A 19,555-nucleotide genomic window follows, 5' to 3' on the forward strand; every position below is an offset into this window, starting at 1 on the left:
ATGTGTCAGTAAGGATGCTAGGCCCCGAAGGGGGGTGGATTTGGTGGGGGTACCACATCAATTGGAGAAAGGAACGAGTGTCAGTGAGGACGTTGGGCCCTGAAAGGGTGTGGATTGTGATATCCCACATTGGTTGGGGAGGAAAACGAAACACCGTTTATAAGAGTGTGGAAACGTTTCCCTATCAGACGCGTTTTAAAGCGTTGAGGGGATACCCTGAACATACAATTGATGAAACACTTCAGTACTCACATATTTTGATTGCCTCGTTAAGTATGATCGAGACAGACTCGTTCAGATCTTTAACAAAGTTTGCATTAATTAACATAATTCATGAACTAATCAAAGTGTAATGAACAAAACCCTAATGAAATGATAATCCAAGAAATGATCTCTCTCTCACAAACAAAAAAAGTTCACTTCTGTTTTACTCAATACAATTAATTAATTATCTCATCCATGAGAAACCAAAGTAAATAAGAGCTAGCTAGGTGAATGTGTATATAATATATATATCTATATATATATATATATAGCTGATATGATCTCAGATAATTACCCTTCATCAACCTGCCTTGGCTTATTTGAACAAGCTCCCATTTGACTTCTCTGTCCAATCATAGAGCTCCAAAAATGGATCTTTACTACACTCTTCATCATTTCCTTTACTAAACCCATGGTTACTAAACCGGAGAAGGTTATCGTTCATCGTGTCCGTTGCATGATGACGATTGTGCTCGTTCATTTGATCGGCAAATTCGTCGAAAATCAAGTCGTACAAGAACTCCTGATGATCTCCCTCGACCTGATGTTGGTTTGTTGTTATTGTTGTTGCTGCTTTCTCCGTCGTTTGCTCTTCATTCATATCCTCCTCCTTTATCGTCACACTTGCTAGGTTTTCATTGTTGTGCTCATGTTTTGGGCTTGTTATACGTGTAGTGGAAGTGGAGGTTCGAGAAGGGTGGGAGCGAGTTGAGCCTGCTAGCGCATTACGTTGAGTAGGCCATGGGTGGTTATGCTCCGAAGTGTAGGTGATGACGAGCATGTTGGGATCGGTTCGGCTACGCTCGACTTGCTTTCGAGCCGAGCAGCCTTTGGAGCTGCTACACCGGTAATACCCCCTAAAGAAAAGAGAATGGAAGGGAAATATTTTCACTAATAAATTCTCTTAATTCAAATGATAATACTAATTATCAGCTCATAAAAAAGATGTAAAATTTAAAGAACAAAACATTAATTTTGTTAAAATAATTATATAATTATTAAAAATTTACAAATCACTTGAGAATTTGATGAGTAAATGATGAATAAAATTATTGGAAGTCAATTTCTTGTCAGATGAAAATTAAGAGGTACAAAAACTTGCAGCATTTGGCATTGATTTCTGGAAAACAAAATTATATATATATATTTATTTATTTATTTATTTATTTATTTTAATTTAAGGAAAATAATTGAAGTATAATTGACCTTGGATAGGGAGATCCTTTGATGGGTTTTTGTCCGTACTTCCTCCATGCCCATAGATCGGAGGGGACAACTTCGCCGCTGCTTGATCGGCTGTTTGCCGGCGCCGGCGCCGGAATGCACACCACCTTCTTCACTTGGTTCTTCCTATGAACATTCCATGAAGGAAATTTTAGTTATGATTTAGGTTTTTTCGAATTTATAAACTCTTTAATTAATCAATAATCATCGAAATTAACCCAAAATTTGAATTCATTTCGAATCCACATGAAATTAGAGAAAAAATCAAGCTAAAACGAAATTTAGAACACTAATTATCGGAGATTCGTTATTGTTTAATAACTATGATTGATTAGATAAACGCTATGGTTGTTATTATACCTTCTTTTAATGGCGGGATTTCGTGGAGGAGAGATCTGGAGGTCGGAATTATCCCTTAAGCAAAGCGGATTTGAAGTCGGAGAATTCCCCGTGGCCGCCACGGCCGGTGAGTCGCATGGAGGAGTAGTAATTACACCGTCACCAACTTTGGAGGTGGGAGAGATCTGCAACATTCTTGGAAATACAGTAGAAGGCCGTTCCGCCGCCGTGAAACCCCAACCGCCGCCGTGAGAATCAAAATTGAAGGAAGAGAAATGGGGATGAAGAAATGGATCTCGAGTACTAGAAGTGGGAAGCAACAAGGGATCTCCAAAATTCATGGAAGAGTCATCGGTGGGAAGGTGAGGCAAGAGATGGCGGTCGCCGAGAGAGAATTCCGATGAGTGGGCAGCTGAGGTGGCGGCGGAACTAGCTCGAATTACATCGGTCAAATCACCCGCTTGCTGATAGTTATCATTGTCCATCTCAAACAAATTGCAGAACATAGTTTGTTGCTGTCTGTCTTCACCGGAGACCAATCGGAAAACATGCAGAATTTTTGTCGCCGGCGAGATTAGAGAGAGAGAGAGAGAGAGAGAGAGAGAGAGAGAGAGATTGGAAATGGGTTTTTTTTTTTTGTTAATGAAAAATTGAATTTTTAAGAGAGAGAAATAGAACGCTGACTTTCTCTCTCTAGACTTTCTCTCTCTAAAAAATCAGCTTCTATACGCAACATGAGGAGAGAGAAACGATGAGAGAGAGAGAGAGAGAGAGAGAAATAATAAATTAGAAGTGGAGGGGTTGTAGTGATATGTGTGAAGAGTCAAATTTATTAATTAAAGAAGTTTTGGGGGTTATTTGTGAAATTTAGAGGAGTTTTGGGGTTGATTTAGGAATTAGAGTTTTTTATTTTTTGTTTTGTTTTATTTTATTTTATTAAATAAATTGATTTTTTTTAAATAAATAAATAAATAAATAAATAAATAAAGACCGGAGGAAAAGTCATTTTTGGAAAACAAGTGATGGGAGAGTAAAGAAGGCGGCAAGTAGCCGCATTTTTCGGAGAACGCTTCGATCCCCTTCAATTATTATTATTATTATTGTTTTTTTTTATTTATTTATTAAAATAAATTACAACATTTTGTTCAAAAATTTATAAAAAATAATTACTAAAATTAAGGTTAAATTAATTAAAAATACACATAATTAACAAAATATATTCTTTAATTTTTAAAAATAACCTTAAATTTTAACATTCCCTTCCATTATTATTAAATAAATTACAACATTTTGTTCAAAAATTTATAAAAATAATTACTAAAATTAATGTTAAATTAATTCAAATACGCATAACATATATTCTTTAATTTTTAAAAATACCCTTAAATTTTAAGATTCCCTTCAATTATTATTATTATCATTTATTTATTAAAATAAATTACAACATTTTGTTAAAAAATTTATAAAAATAATTACTAAAATTAATGTTAAATTAATTAAAATACAGCATAATTAACGATATATATTCTTTAATTTTTAAAAATACCCTTAAATTTAAAAAAAAAAATCATTAATATTCTTGAATTTTAGAATAAAATTTTAAAAATAATTTAAAAAATTTTTAAATTTTTTTTTTTTTTTTACCGTTAATATACGAACTAAAAACGTCCATTTCCATCTAAGAAATTATCCCCAAACTTTTTAATTTTTTTTTTAAAAATTTAAAGATGTTAATCTTACTAAAACGTGTACTAAAGGTTTCGTGTATATACTAATGATAAGAGTATTTTTTAAATTTGTAAAAAAAAAAAATTAAACGCATTAATGAAGTTTTTGATTTTTATTAATTTGACTTAAAAATAAATACATATAGATGATAATTAATTAATGACATCATAAATAAGGAATGTTAGGAAAAATAAATCATTATAATTAAAGATAATTAGGTAAAATTAAGCACGAAAAATGAAGGATTAAGAAAACAATCAAAACATTCTGTTACCAGAAAACAAATTCCACGTGTGTAATAAATATATATTGATTAATTAATTACGAAAATGAATTTCAACCGCAGAAAATAAATTTAAAAAATGATTAAAATAATTAGACGAAAATCTCGGGCACATGTGCTTGCAAGAATTCGACCGAAATCTCATTTATTGATGCCTTCAATTTTTCATATTATTAATAATAAGCTTAGAATATAATAAATTTTAATTATTTATTAAATAATTGTACATTTAAATTAAATACATACGTACGTACTACGTCTCTTCCTTTGTAAACTTAACCCCAAACATTTTCCTAATTTTTTTTATTTCTTTTTTTAGAATTTTAGAAAATTATTTAAAAATGAATAATAATAATAATAAATTTTATTATGTCAAAAAAACACAAATTATTTTCCAATAAATTAAAGAAAATCCACAATTTAACAAATTGTGACAACGATTGTGCGGCACTGATTCTAACCCAGCGAACAAGTCAGTCGTGGAAAATTTGGATTTTGCAAAAAATATTAGCGTATGCTCGAACCTTGAGTGACGTTTGAGAGAAATATTTTAGACAACGTGAGTGAGGAAATACGTTGAAAACAATTTTAGAGAAAACAATGTTATAAGCTAAAAGCGAGTAGCAACAACAATGGTTTTGATAGCATATAACCGGGGTAGGAAGAAATGACAACTAATCATATCCCCTATATTACATTTTAGGGCATTTTAGCCCTGTCAAGACATGTCAACTTCTCCCTACTCAAGGTTATATACGGTAAGCCGTTGTTATTTCTCTCTTGCTTGCTTATATAACGTCTCTTTCGAAAATCTCTCTCTGCCCTCGCTTTCTAAAACCTTCTCTTAAAACCGAGGCCAGAGGCTCGAGCATACATCGCTTGGCCGTAGGCGACGCTAGAACGAATTGGCTTAGCTCACTTGTTGTTGGAAAGTGAGTGCCGCACAATCGCAAGTCCGCTGCCATTAAAAGTGCGATTGTGACAAGTGCGATTGTGACAAGTGGATTTTGGTGAACAGTCGTACACCCTCTCTATTTTCAAGTTGGTTTGTTTTGGATTATTGAGTTTTTTTTTTTTTTTAATTATCTAAAAAAATTTACTTATCCACCCTACATATTACATTGATAACTAAAATCTCATAAAATTTAAATATCAAACATTTACAAGTCACACCTCATCATTGACTTAAGTAATAAACGTCAAATATTCTTAATTTCACAACAATCTTAAACAGAGTAGGGTTAGGTTGGATTGTAACCCTATTTTCGGTTTGATCGGATTGACCCGATCAAAAAATGTCAACCTGCAAATTAACCCAAATTTTTTAGTGTTTCAAAATTTCGACTAAATAGGAATTGAAAAAAAAATCCAACTCAACTCAGCTTTTACCGAGTAGTTCAAATTAATCAGATTATTAGGTCATATGAATATCCCGAGATAAATAGGTAATATATATTATTTAAAATTCTTTAAAATGAGAACACTCAAAGTCTTGTGTTTTCCTTGGCAATAGTGCAAGGAACCATGTGCAAAAGCCCCTTCTTTCCCATTATTAAAATTAGCACAAAATTTAAAATTTTAAATCTTGACTTGGTTGACTAATTAACTAAACCATTTTTTGAGTTCCAAAAAGGAAAGAAAAAAATTGATTTTTTTTTTTTTTTTAATTTGACATAATTATTAGCTTTCGTTATTATTGAAACTTTCAACAACGTTGCATCTGATACCGCTAAAATCAACTTACAACAGTAGAACGAGCCACGTCGATATCGTTAAATATAGAGACAGTCTTTACACGCGGGTACTTCAGCAATATTATTTTTAGGTCGTTCTCGGGGCTTCCACTCGTCTTTTGAAAGTCAACATGAGTTGACTTTTCTCATAGAGAGATTGGTGGGTATAGTGTAATAATTCAATTGTGGGGTTGAAATTTATAAAAACCCTTTTTGTTTTCTCCACTTTTCATGATCAATATAGAAACCCAAAAGTTAGCAAATAATGTGTGGAAAATGGTGTTCCAAAGGTTTCATTTAGTCTTTAGGGTATAATTAACAATCAACATCATGCTTGTAATATTCTTATAAATGCTTTCTTTTTCTCGACCCATGCACGAACATCATCTTACCCTACCCTAAAGTTAATTAAATCGTACGAAAACAGCTTTAATTCAAATGTAGTTGAATTTCATTCATATATCTCTTGTTCACTCGAGCGTCACCTTCTCTGTGGGTACCCTAAAAATCGATTAAATGTAAATATTCAATTTTTTTTACCTCCAATAACTTTTTTTAGTTGAAGTACGTGATAGATTTGAAAGGATTGAAGTGGAGCAACAATTATAGAAGTGGTGCTAACACGGACGTTGGGCCTCGAAAGGGGGTGGATTGTGAGATCCCACATCGATTGGAGAGAGGAATGAGTGTCAGCTAGTATGCTGGGTCTCGAAAGGGTGGATTATGAGATCCTACATTGGTTGGAGAGGGGAATCTCGTTCAAAGCTAAATCATTTAGTAAAATTGAAATTTTTTACCTTAATTATCTCTTCTTTACTCGGGCGTCACTCTCTATGTGGCTACCTAAAAATCGATTAAACGTAACCATTCAAATTTTTTTTACCTCTAATAACCTTTTTTTTTTTTTTTTTTTTTTTTTTGAAGTGGAGCAATAATTATGAAGAGAATCACCAATCTGTAAGGCTTTGACGAGACGTTTTTAGAATCTACCGTCATCTCTCTCTCTCTCATCAGTCACTTTCTTCCAATTCTATATATATTTTTTACTTTTTACCACACCAATCATGGTCTTATTCTATTTGTTATCTCATGCCCTAACCCTAGTAACTCCACTTTTATCTTCTCTTTTTTTTCACTTTTTACCCTCATCAAGAAGGTAAGTTTTTCAACATTGACATGACAATCCCAATGCAACAAAAACTGGTCGTTGATGGATTATAATCTTACGTTTCTTTGTTGGGTTTTCAGCTTCCCATTGTTTATTTTAACCGTACAGTAAAAAAAAGAAAAAAGGTATCAAATATGTGTTGTGGAGGGTGGTGGAATATCATCATGGTCAAATTGTATTCATTGTAGGAGAAGAATTGTAGGAGAAGAAATGAATGAGATGTGATGTTCTATATAAGTTAAAAAGGTCATTCATTCTATCTCATCAACTTAATGATGGGACGAGAAGAACGTTAGGAGAACTTGAAGCACTTGTTCGGAATTTAATAGGGTTGGTTGACGGGATCTTACGTTTTCGAACCTCTGTGTGTTGGAGTGTAAAGTCGGTGTGAGATCTCACATCGGTTGGAGAGTGGAACAAAACATTATTTGTAAGAATATGAAAACCTCTCCCTAACCGATGATTTTAAAAACCTTGAGGGGAACCTTGGAAGGAAAAGCCCAAAGAATACAATATTTACTAGCGGTGGGTTTGAGCTGACATCGAGTGATGTGTTAGCAAGGACGTTGAGGCCCAAAAAGGGGTAGATTGTGAGATCTCACATCGATTGGATAGAAGAACGAGTGTCATCAAAGACGCTGGGTCCCGAATGGGGTAGATTTTGAGATCTCACATCGCTGGACCGGGAGGGTGGATTGTCAAATCCCACATAGAAGGGAACAAAACATTATTTATAAGGGTGTGGAAACCTCTCCGTAGCAGACGTGTTTTAAAAACCCTGAGAGGGAAGCCTTAAATGGAAAGCTCAGAGAGAACAATATAGCAGTGAGCTTGGGCTGTTATAGACGGCTTGACTGAGTTTTCAAACATGTTGTAACGGCCCAACATGTTTTGTTCACGATTTATAAGAGGTTTTCACACTCTTATAAATGGTGTTTTTCACGATTGGATTAAGGAAAACTAATTACGGTCGAGTAATTTTTTATTTATTAATAAGTGGAGGAAATAAATAAAAGTAGAAGAATTAAATAATTATATTTTTGAAAATTATGTAAGTCTAGGTTTTGAGGATTTTTAATTTAATAGTGAGACAGCAAGGATTCTGATGTGGTCCTTTAGCAATATGATATAGAAAAATAATAAAAATAATAAACCCCTAAAGTTTATAATATATAGTTTTGAATTAAAAAAATGGAGGTTATAATAATATAAATGAAATGGGGATTTATTTGGGTAAGGACAAAAGAGCTGCCCCATGTTGGGACATGATAAGGGCAGAGGAAAACAAAATAAAACTGGGATTCTCTTCTTGAGCAACACACTATCCCCCCTCTGTAGGGCAGTGTTTGGGGCAGTATCAAATATTTTGTGACAATTTTTTCCAAACATTTTCATATTGTGGGGAAATACTGTTTTAATTTGTATAGGTTTGGTTGTGACATGTACATATTTTTTGTCATAATTTCTGTTTGCCTGTTTTTTTTTTTTTTTTTAATTATTTTTATTTAATTTGACTGCGTGTACCAATAAGGTGTACCTTTCTTTTGAGTGACTCAATCATTAAGTTACGAGTTAAGAGCAGCTCTATGTTGGGGTGACCTTGTATGTAACAGCCCAAGTCTACCTCTAGTAGATATTGTCTTTTTTTGGGCTTTTCCTTCTGAGTTTCCGCAAAACGTGTTTACTAGTGAGATGTTTTCACACCCTTAGGAATAATGTTTCCTTCTCCTCTTCAATCGATGTGGGATCTCACAATTTACCTCATTTGGGGCCAGCGTCTTCGCTCGCACTCGTTCCTCTCTCCAATCGATGTAGGATCTCACAATCCACCCCCTTTCGGAGCTCAGTGTACTTGCTAACACTCGTTCCTCTCTCTAATCGATTTAGCATCTCATAATTCACCTCCCTTCAGGGCCCATTGTCTTCACTGGCACACCGTCTAATGTCCACTCCTCTTTGAAGCTCAGTGTACTCGATGACACTCGTTCATCTCTCCAATTGACGTGGGATCTCACAATAAGTCCACCACTATTGGAAGGATTCATGTGTTGATCTGTAGCGATACTTTTCATTCTTACAAATGAGAAGTAAGTAACATAAGTAACGGAGATGCAAGAGAATGTCGGGGGGCCATCAGGTGTTGAATTCAGATTCTAAATCTTGATCTGAATTCTGGGTACGTATCGTTAATGATTTAACTTTTTTTTTAATAAAAAAACAAGATAAATATTAAAAATTGTAGAGAAAAAAAAAAAAAAAAGAGAAATTAAAAATAGTGGTTGGGATGTGGCCATCACAAAGAGGGTCCATCGTAGGGTAACTGTTGTGTGTTAGTACACCAAGTGTCCTGCCATGTGAAGCAGCCACCCCAATTTCATTACTTATTTTATTTTATTTTTTTATTTTATTTTAACTAATTAATTTTATTTAATTTATATGTAGAGAGAGAAACAGCCAACTCATAGCTCATTAATTATTTTAATTTTTTTTTCTTTTTATTATTATTTTTTAAAATCGGAATAAATGAGGGGTACATAAATGAGTTGAGATCACGATCATTAATTGTAAGAATTTCATGGTTAAATGTGTTTTGCTGGGAGCAATTTTGTGTTGGATGACCCGACAACTTGTATTGTGTTGGTCTGTGAGGATAGTTTTTACTTTTAGAAAGTGAGTTGCAAGTAATATGACCATGTTGAAGATAACGACATGGATCGTTATATCCTGAATGTAATGTCTTAAATAATTGAGATGCTTTTTATTGACATCGACACTTATCTAATTATACCTATTGAATTTGATAGCAACTTATGTGAAGTTTTATTATCGTGTAATTGAATATTTTCAAATATATATTTGTTGAATTTGTAAGAAAATTTAAGTCGTTGCTGTGTTCTCTGCCTGACGGTGTCTTAATGCTAAAAGCACACACTCGTCCAAGTCCTCTAGTTTCTACTCGTAGACTCAAGATGTTGTGTCTAGTGTTACTGTCATGTTTGTCCAAGACGTGTTGCCCTATAGCCACATGCTAGATGTCTCGGTCATGCTTGTCTAGGACATGTTGTCCATAGTTGCATGCTTGTTATAAATCCCGTTTACTTGTTTTCGTTTTAGATAGACTTTTACTATTTCTTGTTGTGTTCGTACAAGGGTGTATGATCGGTCACCAAAATCATGTTTACCCTTGTTAGGGTTAAAATGCCCTAAAATGTACTATAAGGGAATACGACTAGTTGTTAATTCTTCCTCCATAGGTTATATTGTAATAACCCAAAATTTAAAAAGAAAAAAAAATGTTGTCCTACGTCGGTTAGGTTGAGAAAGTGGGGGACTTGGACTCCGTTGTAAAGGGGGTTTCTTTACTTACTAAGTTACAACAATTTCTCCTTTTCATCCCATTAGGGCAGCTCAAAGCTAGTCGAAGAATACATTTTCTGACCGCTCCAGGCTGGCATTTCGACTGATCCGACTCAGGTTTGATATGCTCGGACCCTTTCCTAATGGTTTCAATTCTTCGAAAGTGTTTAAGGTTAGTATGACTACCTTTTAGCTAGTTTAAATTATTTTAAGCAAAATTAGATAAGTCAATTTCCATAGTAAAATTTTAATTTATGATTGTGGGACTTCTTAGGTAGAAATAAATTTTAGAGAGGAGCATTAAGCTAGCATCAAGGGGTCATAGTAGCTTCAGTCTAAGCCAACCAAGTAAATGACTCTACTATAGGCTTGATTGGAAGAATTGCTTTATGTATAATAACACGTGCCTAGTGGCCTTGCACCTGTCATATGTGTGATATGTGATATTATGTTAAGTGTCGTTATATGATATGCCAAATAATATTATGGTATAAATGAAATGTCATGTTATGTTACGAAAAGTTATGTTATGTTATGAGATGTCATGATGTACTATGATATGTTATGTTAGGCCATGACATGCTATGGTATGTTTTGAAATAAGGAAATCTACGATGCACAACTCCTACGTCATGATTTGAAAGTTATGTTATGAATGGAGCGATTTTATAAGAATTTATGTATGCATATTACCGAGTGTAATAAGTGATGAAAGAATGGAGGTTGTCTTGCATGATTTATTACGCCACGATGAAAAATATGGGAACCTCATGCATAATTGTATATTCACGTGCATTGGGATATTTCTCTTTTATGACGAGTACGAACACATATGCTACGAGGCTGAAATGACCATCATGTTCACCATGATGCTACAACAGTCACTATTCCCTCCGAGTGTCCAGCAATAGCTTAGAGAGTGCTAGCTCGATCAGTAGGCCTAGGGGTGTGAATATGCGCCTGGTGGGCCTACACTCACACGTTTTATGAATTATTATAAACGAATGTTTCCGCATAAAAATGTCATGTCATGCATATGGTAGCAACTTTATTTCAGTAGGAAAATAAGGTGTTACATATATGCTATCAAAGTCATTATTGTTACTTACTTAGTTTTAGCTGGTAACATTCTTTTAAAATTATTTTCAATGAATTTCCTCTCTTTCACGTTTTCTAAAACATTTCTCTCAACAGTGACTTGAGGCTCGAGCATACGCTAATATTATTGACTTGTTCGTTGGGTTAGAATAAGTGCCGCATAATCACTGAAAAGCTAACCCGACAAGCAGCCTTAGGGGTTGTGCGAGCCCTTCCGGTTGACCCATGATGATAGGTCCATTAGCCTGGCGCTTGAATTCCATTAGCCTGGCGCTTGAATTCCATTAGCCACGCATTCATCGGTTAACTTCCACCGAGGCTTCTAATTAACGAAAGAGTGTGTTGTACAGATTCCGCAGATGTGGCGCTACGGCAGCCACAATTCTTTCAAGAGTTCGGCCATGGAGCTCTGGATGCCATTTCTACTGCATTTACTGCCTAGAATAGGCTCCAACAATTTCGAAGAAGCTCCATAATGGATGCCTGTGGCATTCAACACTCATCGCTTCGAAAACCAATCAGGATATGAAGCTTCAACTTCTGAATCACCCAATGTTCGCCGCTGGAACCCTCAGATCGTTGGCTCGGAGAGCTAGTTTTTCCTCTCTTGCTGCCAAATGGGAAGGTGGAGTTTCCATGGTTCAAGGAGCTTCCAGAGGAATTGGCCTCGAATTTGTGAGTTCTTCTGTTTTTTCTTTTCCCTAGCAATTTCTATTCCGGTTCAATTACTTGTTTCTCTCGCTATTCGCGGATGGTTCAGTTGAAGTTGATCAAAGGTTCATTTGAATTCAATGAAATCTTCCAATTTCTTCATTCCTATTTCTCTGTTTTTGTGGTGTGGACTGTTGTGAATTGTTTGATTTGATTTTCTGAGTATTATCAGTTTTTGCTGTTCATGTTTGTTAATCTGAAAGGGATGTGAGTTATAGACCTAAATTGCTCCGACTCATTACTTTGGCTGCAGCTTAACAAATGAAAATTGACTTTACTTGTATTGGTGTAGGTCAGACATTTGCTGGAGAAGAATGAAAAGGGACATGTTGTTGCTACTTGTCGCAACCCTGGAAAAGCTACAGGGCTTCTTGAGTTAAAAGACAAGTTTTCTGAGCGCCTTTGCATTCTAGAGTTGGATGTGACCAATGAAAGCACCATTAAGGTTTCACTCTTTTCTTTTAACATGGTTTTTACACCTTGGTTGGGGAGGAGAACGAAAGACCCTTTATGAGGGTGTGGAAACCTCTCCCTAGCAAATGCTTTATAAAAACTTTGAGGGGAAGCTCGAAAGGGAAAGCCCGAAGAAACAATATTTGCTAGCGGTGGGCTTGGGTTGTTACAAATGGTATTAGAGCCAAACACCAAGCGATGTGCCAACGAGGAGGTTGAGCCTCGAAGGGGGTGGACAAGAGGCAGTGTGCTTGCAAGGACCCGTGGATTGTGAGATCTCACATTAGTTGGGGAGGAGAGCAAAACACCCTTTATAAGGGTGTGGAAACCTCTCCATGGCAGATGTGTTTTAAAAACTTTGAGAGGAAACCCGAAAGGGGAAGCCCAAAGAGGACAATATCTGCTAGCGGTGGGCTTGGGCCTGGGCTGTTACAAATGGTATCAGAGCCAGACATCGTGCGATGTGCCAGTGAGGAGGTTGAGCTCCAAAGAGGGTGAACAAGAGGCGGTGTGCCAGCAAGAACGTTGGGCCCCGAAGGGGGGTGGATTGGGGGATCCCACATCGATTGGAAAAGGGAATGAGTGTTAGCAAGGACGTTGGACCTCGAAGGGGTGTGGATTGTGAGATCCCACATCGGTTGGGGAGGAGAACAAAACACCCTTTATAAGGGTGTGAAAACCTCTCTCTAGCAGACGCGTTTTAAGAACCTTGAAGGAAAAGCCGAAAGGGAAAGCAAGGACAATATTTACTAGCGGTGGGCTTGGGTTGTTATAGAGATAGTTTTGGATAAAGTGGTATTGAAATCTATACTATGGGTTCTTTCAGATGGCTAAAAGTTTGAAGTCTTGAGTTAGGTGGTTGTGCAGTATACGATATAAATTTCTATGTTTCGAAATCTACTTGGTTTTGATTAAGTATTTTTATTAACTCATGAATTTCATGTAAAATTTTCTAATATTTGTCTGTCATCCAATGTCACAATGTACTTCAGGAATCTGCAAAGTCCATTGGAGAAAGATATGGATCGTTGAATCTGCTAATTAATGCATCTGGGATTCTTTCAATTCCTAATGTACTCCAACCAGGTATTTCTTCTGAGAATTAAAAATCCATTGGTTGGTTGAACAGTATAACGGTAACAGTCCTCATCGTGCCGTTGGGTTTTCACGCAACGTGGTAGCCAACGTTTTGTTAGTGAAATCAAGGTTTCGTTTTAGCTCAGATAAATATATTTGAGTTTAAGCTAGATCTCGACCTAAAATGGAGATATGTTCCTAATTTATGTAACAGAATTGATAATTGTAGTCAATAATTTTCATTTTTCTTTTTTGTTCATGTAACATAGTAGTCATGATCTAAGCAATTGATCATGCTCTGGTCCCAATGCAGAAACTACATTGAATAAAGTGGAGAAATCTTCTTTGCTTCATGCTTATGAGGTTAATGCTGTTGGTCCTATCCTAGTGATCAAGGTAAAACTCGCTCAAATACCATTACGAATGTCTACAATATTAACTTTCAGAAAGAAATGTAGGCTTAGTCCATTCAATCTTGGATATAGAAATTATTTCTGCGTTTCTTTAAAAACGTGTTTTCTTTTTATTCAGTTGAAACTTCATCCCTGAAGATGCACGTATAGTTGAAATAATTCCGAGATAGTTATTGCATTTGAGACTAGCCATCTCTTATTTCCTTCCGGGAAAGGAAAGAGCATTTATTCCTTTAACCAAATACTAACGCTATTTAGTCTGAAGGTGTGAGATCCCACATCATTTGAGGAGGAGAACGAAGCATTCTTTATAAGGATGTGGAAACCTCTCCCTAGCTAATGTGTTTTAAAAACCTTGAGGGGAAGCTAGAAAGGATAAGCCCAAAGAGGACAATATTTGCTAGCGGTGGGTTTGAGTTATTACAAATGGTATCAGAGCCAGACACCGGAGAATGTGCCAACAAGGACTCTGGGTCCCGAAGGGGGTGGATTGGGGGGTCCCACATTGATTGGAGAAGGGAACGAGTGCCAGTAAGGACGCTAACCCTGAAGGGGGGGTGGATTGTGAGATCCCACATCGGTTGGAGAGGAGAACGAAACATTTTTTTATAAGGGTGTGGAAACCTCTCCCTAGCTGGCGCGTTTTAAAAACCTTGAGAGGAAGCCCGAAAGGGAAAGCTCAAATAGGACAATATTTGCTAGTAGTGGGCTTGGGTTGTTACGGGACAACCAAAATAAACCACCAATTGAATTTCTTTTTTTCTGAACTCAAGTATATGTTTTCTGTCAGTCATTTAAATTCTTGGTGGATTTTTCAACATTTAGCACACTGACTGCTGTAGATTATGGTTTATATGAGCAGCATTTGTGGCCTTTTCTGAAGGCTGGAGGAGGCTCTGGAACAGAAAGAGATATTGCAGTCGTTGCCAATTTAAGTGCTCGGGTGGGATCAATCGGAGACAATCGTCTTGGGGGATGGCATTCATATCGAGCTTCAAAGACTGCACTTAACCAATGTATAGTTTCTTCCTTGTGGCCTTTTCTGATTATATGCATATTCCTTTCCCATCCACCTTGCATATATTACTTTTCTGCATGATAACATGCATCCATGCTCTTCAATCGAGCAAAACGAGTCATCTACAATACCGACACACATACACATTCATTGCAGACATTCGAAATCATATTCAACAAATATTGTTAAAACCATATTATATATTTTTTAAACTTGTTAGTTATTTGTATGCATAAACGACACAGGAACTAAACATCATGCATTTCGACGTCGTATAGTTATATAAAATCTATTCCCTTTTTGCTTTCACAGTGACAAAAAACGTATCGGTTGAATTCGCAAGGAAGAAAGATCCAATCATATGCATATTATTGCATCCAGGCACAGTGGACACAGACCTGTCTAGGCCATTTCAGAGAAATGTTCCTGAAGGCAAACTTTTTACCAAAGATTTTTCAGTCCAAAAGCTTATGACAATCATCAACAATGCAAAGAGCCAAGACAATGGAAAGTTTTTTGCTTGGGATGGTCAGGAAATTCCTTGGTAACATGAACTTCTCTCTAGTTTTACATTTTTACATAAATTTCTGGTGGTCTGATCTGCTGCTATGATTGCATGATTATGTAATACATTTAACAAATACGAAGCGACTTGAACATCGAAAACGAGGCAAGAACCACTTGAATAGATTTCAGAGTTCTTTGTAGTTATTGACAACATAAATATACCTTCTTAATTTCTTGATAGAATCCTCTTGTGCCTAATTTTCTCAGTTTCCTGCATCTTTTGATTACTTGATAATCTAGTTACAGTGTCATATATGTATTTCAAATTTGGCTGATGTCCATGTGATTGATCTGTACACATCAATGCCAGGTTCATTGCTGTCTTTGCTTGATCCACCATGCTTTCTCTCTGTAGTTCTATACATTCATTGATCACTGTCTGCAAATTCTTGGAAATCTGTGCTTTTATGTTTCTAATGAAACTAGATTCATCACGCTTGATCTCGTCCCGTAGATGCCTATTCACTATCATTTCGAACCAGAACACGCCGAACTTGTAGATATCTGATACGTCAATTATCATGTTAGTTTTCTTAGTTGCATTAATGCTAGATTTCATGAAAAACATATTTTGATAATTGTTTAGTTATTGTGAATAGTGATTTCGGGAGTTCGGTACTATTAATCTTTCCGAATGATTCGATCGTGGTATTTAAAACCATGTGTAGAGTTTCGTTTAGATTGACTTACTTCTTGAGCTGCAATTTTGATGACCCAATTTGAACCTTGAAATCAATGGCACTAGCTTTCTGGACAACAAGAGGCTGTCTGTCCGGAGATCATAATCAACAGCAGGCCATTGTTCCTGCAAATAAAGCATACCTTCTAACACTCCTTTGGCTACTTTCAGTCTCTGTTTCCATGGTGGACGCGACCTCGACAGCCACATGTCGACACTCTCTCCCTCCGATGCCTCGATCACGAGGGCTCTCATTCGTCGGTTGTGACACCAACCGAGCACCTTCACCAAGTTTTTATGGGATAATTGGGTAAAGATCTTGCATTCTTCAATAAACTCATTCCTACTCTCCCTTGAATTCCCACTCCTGTAGATTTCAATCCTCACTTCAGTCCCACCTCTTAGAACTCCACTGTAAATATCAACTCCCTCACACTTCACTATCAAATTCTTCTCCGAAAATCCGTCGGTTGCTGCCCCGAGCATCGCCGGCGTGAACTTGTGCTTCCTCCTTAACATCCTTGGTAAGAAATCAGGTCTGTGGAAGCAAAGCCACCCCAAGAACCACACTAACACAATCACAAGAATGGGAAACACAATCAACAGAATCACAACCTTCATTCTATACTTCCTATGATCTGGAAGAAGACCCGAATTTATAAAACTTGATGAATTAAACCGTTTAAAGAACAACTCTGAATCAGAGATCCTACTTTCAGAGAACTGATTATACGACAGATTTAGAGTAGTCAGGTTAGTAAGATCAGAGAAAATCCGAAATGGGACTTCGCCAATGAGATCATTTCGACTAAGATCAAGAGCCTCTATTTGTTTACATTCCAAAACATCAATAGGGAAACTACCCTTCAAAGAATTGTTAGACAGATCAATGGAGAGGATACTCAGAGGACAGTACTTCCAAAAGAAGTGAAACGACAAATACAAAGGAGCAATATTGGGTCGACTACGAAGATCAATTTTCGGAAACGACTCGACACAATTGGGGTTGCGGGAATCGTTGCAAAGATGGCTAGCAACAATGGAGGACTTGAAGATTTCAATGAGATTCATTGGAGAAGTAGAGCAGTAACGAAGAGAAGGGTTCAACAGACAGTTTTTGGAGATTGTAGAGTTGAAATCTGAAGGTGGGTGTAAGGTGTTAAGATCTTCAATGACAGAAGCAGAGAAAATAACAGAAGAACAAGCCGCCATTGTTGAGAGGAACAAGATGAAATTTGCAGACATGGCCGCCATTGATGATTCTGAGATATTAAGATTGAGTTTTTAGGAAGTTTGAGAAAAGACATGAAGAATTGTTTGATGTTTTTTTAACTGTTCTTTGTAGGTTTTGACGGTTAGTGATGAAGTGGAAAGTGGAAGCCGCCATTTTCGGAGGCTATGGCGGTTATGTTGGAGAAAAATAGAGAACAGTTGAAAGTGATAATCTTTGTCTAGATGTTTTACTTTTGTCTTTGTGTTTGGTTTCCGAGAAAATTTTGCTGGCAATTATTAAAAAGGAGATTTTTTTTTTCTCGGGAAAGTTTGATATTTTCTCGAGAAACAAAGCAAATGGCATGGAAAAATGGGTGTTAGGAACCACGACTCCACCATGATATTGTCCACTTTGGGCGTAAACTCTCATGGTCTTGCTTTTGGCTTTTTCAAAAGGTCTCACACCAATGAAGACGAATTTCTTACTTATAAACCCATGATCATCCACTTAATTAACCAATGTGGGACTCCCTACCAACAATCCTCAAACAAAGTACACACCATAGAGCCTTCCCTGAGGCCTATGTAGCCCTCGAACAACCTCCCTTTAATCGAGACTCGACTCCTTTCTCTGCAGCCCTCAAACAAAGTACACCATTTATTCAACATTTGAATCACTTTTGACTACATCTTCAAGGCTCACAACTTCTCTATTTGACATTTGAGGATTCTATTGATGGCTAAGTTAAGGGCATGACTCTGATATCACGTTAGGAACCACGACGCTCCACCATAGTATGACATTGTCTACTTTGAGCATAAGCTCTCATGATTTTGCTTTTGGCTTCTCCAATAGACCTCATAATACCAATACAGACGTATTCCTTACTTATAAACATATGATTTGACAGTCGAGAAAATTTCGCAAGAAAATGAAAAGGGGTTTCATTTAATCAAATGATAAAGTTTAACAAAGAACAGATAATGATCATCACGAGGTTAGCATCTCATCGAGAAACTAATCTCTAAATTAAACTAAACTAAATGGGTAAGAAAACTCTAAAGCCTTAGATTCTATATAACAACAACAAAGAACAAAACAAAATGATGAACAAGATACTTCTGCATTTGATCACTCTCAACTGTTCTTTCTAGCCGCTTGTTTTAAGGATCTGATTGATGGAGTTTGAAATGAACGGATGGGATTGAATCTCCGGGAAATTAGCAAGATTTTGAACTAACCCTTTTGGAACTAAACACTGTTCTTCTGAGTATAATTTCTCTTGAATCATGGCGGATTCAAGAATCTGCAGATCCTCTGTTTCTTGTTCTTCTAGTTCATGCTCTGTTTCTTGCTTAAGTTGTAAAATGGCGACTTGGGCTTGCAAGAATTTGACATATTTGAAAGCAGAATTAAGCATTTCAGCAGTGTTCATCTTGACACCGCCCGGAATCAGCTCTCCAAGCTCCTGCGTCTTCGCCGTAATCCTCCTCCGCCGTTCCCGGGCCGCAATTGTCTGCACCGATAAGGCGTTACTCGGTGACGCCAACTGTTTCGTCTTCGAGCAATTGCCATTGTTCATCATTTCAGCATTATCCATTCTCCCATCCAACAAACTCGAAGGAAAGTAGCCACATCCGCCACCGCCGCCACCCACATTACCACCAACACCACCGTAGCAAAGACTCTGCTCCAGCACGATCCTCTGGCGTTTGGAGTAATGAAACTCAAATTCATCAAAAGGGAAGAATTCAGCGGAGAAATACGGGTAGACATCGGAGAAAAGAAACGGAGAAGCGTCGCCGAAGAACGGAGCGACAGTCGGGATAAAAACAGAGTCATCGGGCATGGCAGGGACGTAATCGAGGTGCGGCGGAGGGAGAAAGAAGAGGTCCGGCGACATTTCGGGGGAGAAACAGGGGAATTGGGGATTGATTGAAGAAGGGTCAGAGTAAAAACTGGAGAAAAAAGTGAGAGCCGCCATTGAAGAGGACAAGAAGAACAGGGATGTTTTTGAATTAGGAATAAATAAGGAAACAGTTATAATCAATCTCCATGAAACCCCCAACTTCTGAACCCACGATTTTCTCTCTACTGTGAATTTGTGTTGTTAGTTACTTTTGGTCGGAATGGAGGAGAGACATGAATTTGGCGGTTTGGATTGGTTCGGTTCGGTTCATATAAATCCGATCTCATTTTAAAGGTTTATAGCTTGAATTGTCTTCTCGAC

At 36.8% G+C, this 19,555-nt stretch overlaps 4 protein-coding genes across 5 annotated transcripts; 1 reads left to right on the plus strand and 3 right to left on the minus strand.

Annotated features, from left to right (window-relative positions):
* Window positions 1-228: 228 nt before the first annotated feature.
* On the minus strand, window positions 229-2,588 carry LOC111802670 (putative WRKY transcription factor 35). Its single transcript, XM_023687115.2, has 3 exons — window positions 1,849-2,588; window positions 1,471-1,614; window positions 229-1,121 (listed from the first exon to the last, which is right to left on the minus strand). Exons 1-3 carry the CDS (start codon window positions 2,331-2,333, stop codon window positions 581-583), a joined length of 1,170 nt encoding a protein of 389 aa, XP_023542883.2. The 5' UTR covers window positions 2,334-2,588; the 3' UTR covers window positions 229-580.
* Window positions 2,589-11,536: 8,948 nt separating this feature from the next.
* Window positions 11,537-15,616, plus strand: LOC111801341 (NAD(P)-binding Rossmann-fold superfamily protein). Of its 2 annotated transcripts, XM_023685301.2 has the most exons (6): window positions 11,540-11,869; window positions 12,198-12,350; window positions 13,351-13,444; window positions 13,749-13,831; window positions 14,711-14,864; window positions 15,179-15,616. In XM_023685301.2, the coding sequence occupies exons 1-6, from the start codon at window positions 11,720-11,722 to the stop codon at window positions 15,412-15,414; spliced, it is 870 nt and encodes a 289-aa protein (XP_023541069.1). In that variant the 5' UTR covers window positions 11,540-11,719; the 3' UTR covers window positions 15,415-15,616. The 2 variants fall into 2 exon arrangements, with proteins under 2 accessions (XP_086983345.1, XP_023541069.1); XM_087127219.1 differs by lacking the exon at window positions 12,198-12,350 and having other exon boundaries at window positions 11,537-11,869.
* On the minus strand, window positions 15,600-17,366 carry LOC111801340 (Leucine-rich repeat protein kinase family protein). Its single transcript, XM_087127220.1, has 2 exons — window positions 16,124-17,366; window positions 15,600-15,937 (listed from the first exon to the last, which is right to left on the minus strand). Exons 1-2 carry the CDS (start codon window positions 17,364-17,366, stop codon window positions 15,600-15,602), a joined length of 1,581 nt encoding a protein of 526 aa, XP_086983346.1.
* Window positions 17,367-18,190: 824 nt separating this feature from the next.
* Window positions 18,191-19,309, minus strand: LOC111802342 (uncharacterized). Its single transcript, XM_023686670.2, has one exon. The coding sequence runs from the start codon at window positions 19,307-19,309 to the stop codon at window positions 18,476-18,478; it is 834 nt and encodes a 277-aa protein (XP_023542438.2). The 3' UTR covers window positions 18,191-18,475.
* Between the last annotated feature and the right edge of the window lie 246 nt (window positions 19,310-19,555).

Source organism: Cucurbita pepo, chromosome 9, assembly GCF_057944985.1.
Source record: "Cucurbita pepo subsp. pepo isolate OVF chromosome 9, ASM5794498v1, whole genome shotgun sequence".
In the NCBI taxonomy this organism is placed as follows: Eukaryota; Viridiplantae; Streptophyta; class Magnoliopsida; order Cucurbitales; family Cucurbitaceae; genus Cucurbita; species Cucurbita pepo.

Bases quoted from the DNA above. Each gene is read 5' to 3' on its own strand.
- LOC111802670 (XM_023687115.2), bottom strand. From the start codon at position 2,333: ATGTTCTGCAATTTGTTTGAGATGGACAATGATAACTATCAGCAAGCG. The intron at 1,615-1,848 runs GTATAATAACAA...GAATGTTCATAG, and splicing joins AATCCCGCCATTAAAAGAAG to GAAGAACCAAGTGAAGAAGG. The intron at 1,122-1,470 runs GTCAATTATACT...TCTTTTCTTTAG, and splicing joins AAAGGATCTCCCTATCCAAG to GGGGTATTACCGGTGTAGCA.
- LOC111801341 (XM_023685301.2), top strand. From the start codon at position 11,720: ATGAAGCTTCAACTTCTGAATCACCCAATGTTCGCCGCTGGAACCCTC. The intron at 11,870-12,197 runs GTGAGTTCTTCT...GTATTGGTGTAG, and splicing joins GAGGAATTGGCCTCGAATTT to GTCAGACATTTGCTGGAGAA. The intron at 13,445-13,748 runs GTATTTCTTCTG...GTCCCAATGCAG, and splicing joins TCCTAATGTACTCCAACCAG to AAACTACATTGAATAAAGTG.
- LOC111801340 (XM_087127220.1), bottom strand. From the start codon at position 17,366: ATGGCGGCCATGTCTGCAAATTTCATCTTGTTCCTCTCAACAATGGCG. The intron at 15,938-16,123 runs GTAAGTCAATCT...TTGACGTATCAG, and splicing joins TCAAAATTGCAGCTCAAGAA to ATATCTACAAGTTCGGCGTG.
- LOC111802342 (XM_023686670.2), bottom strand. From the start codon at position 19,309: ATGGCGGCTCTCACTTTTTTCTCCAGTTTTTACTCTGACCCTTCTTCA.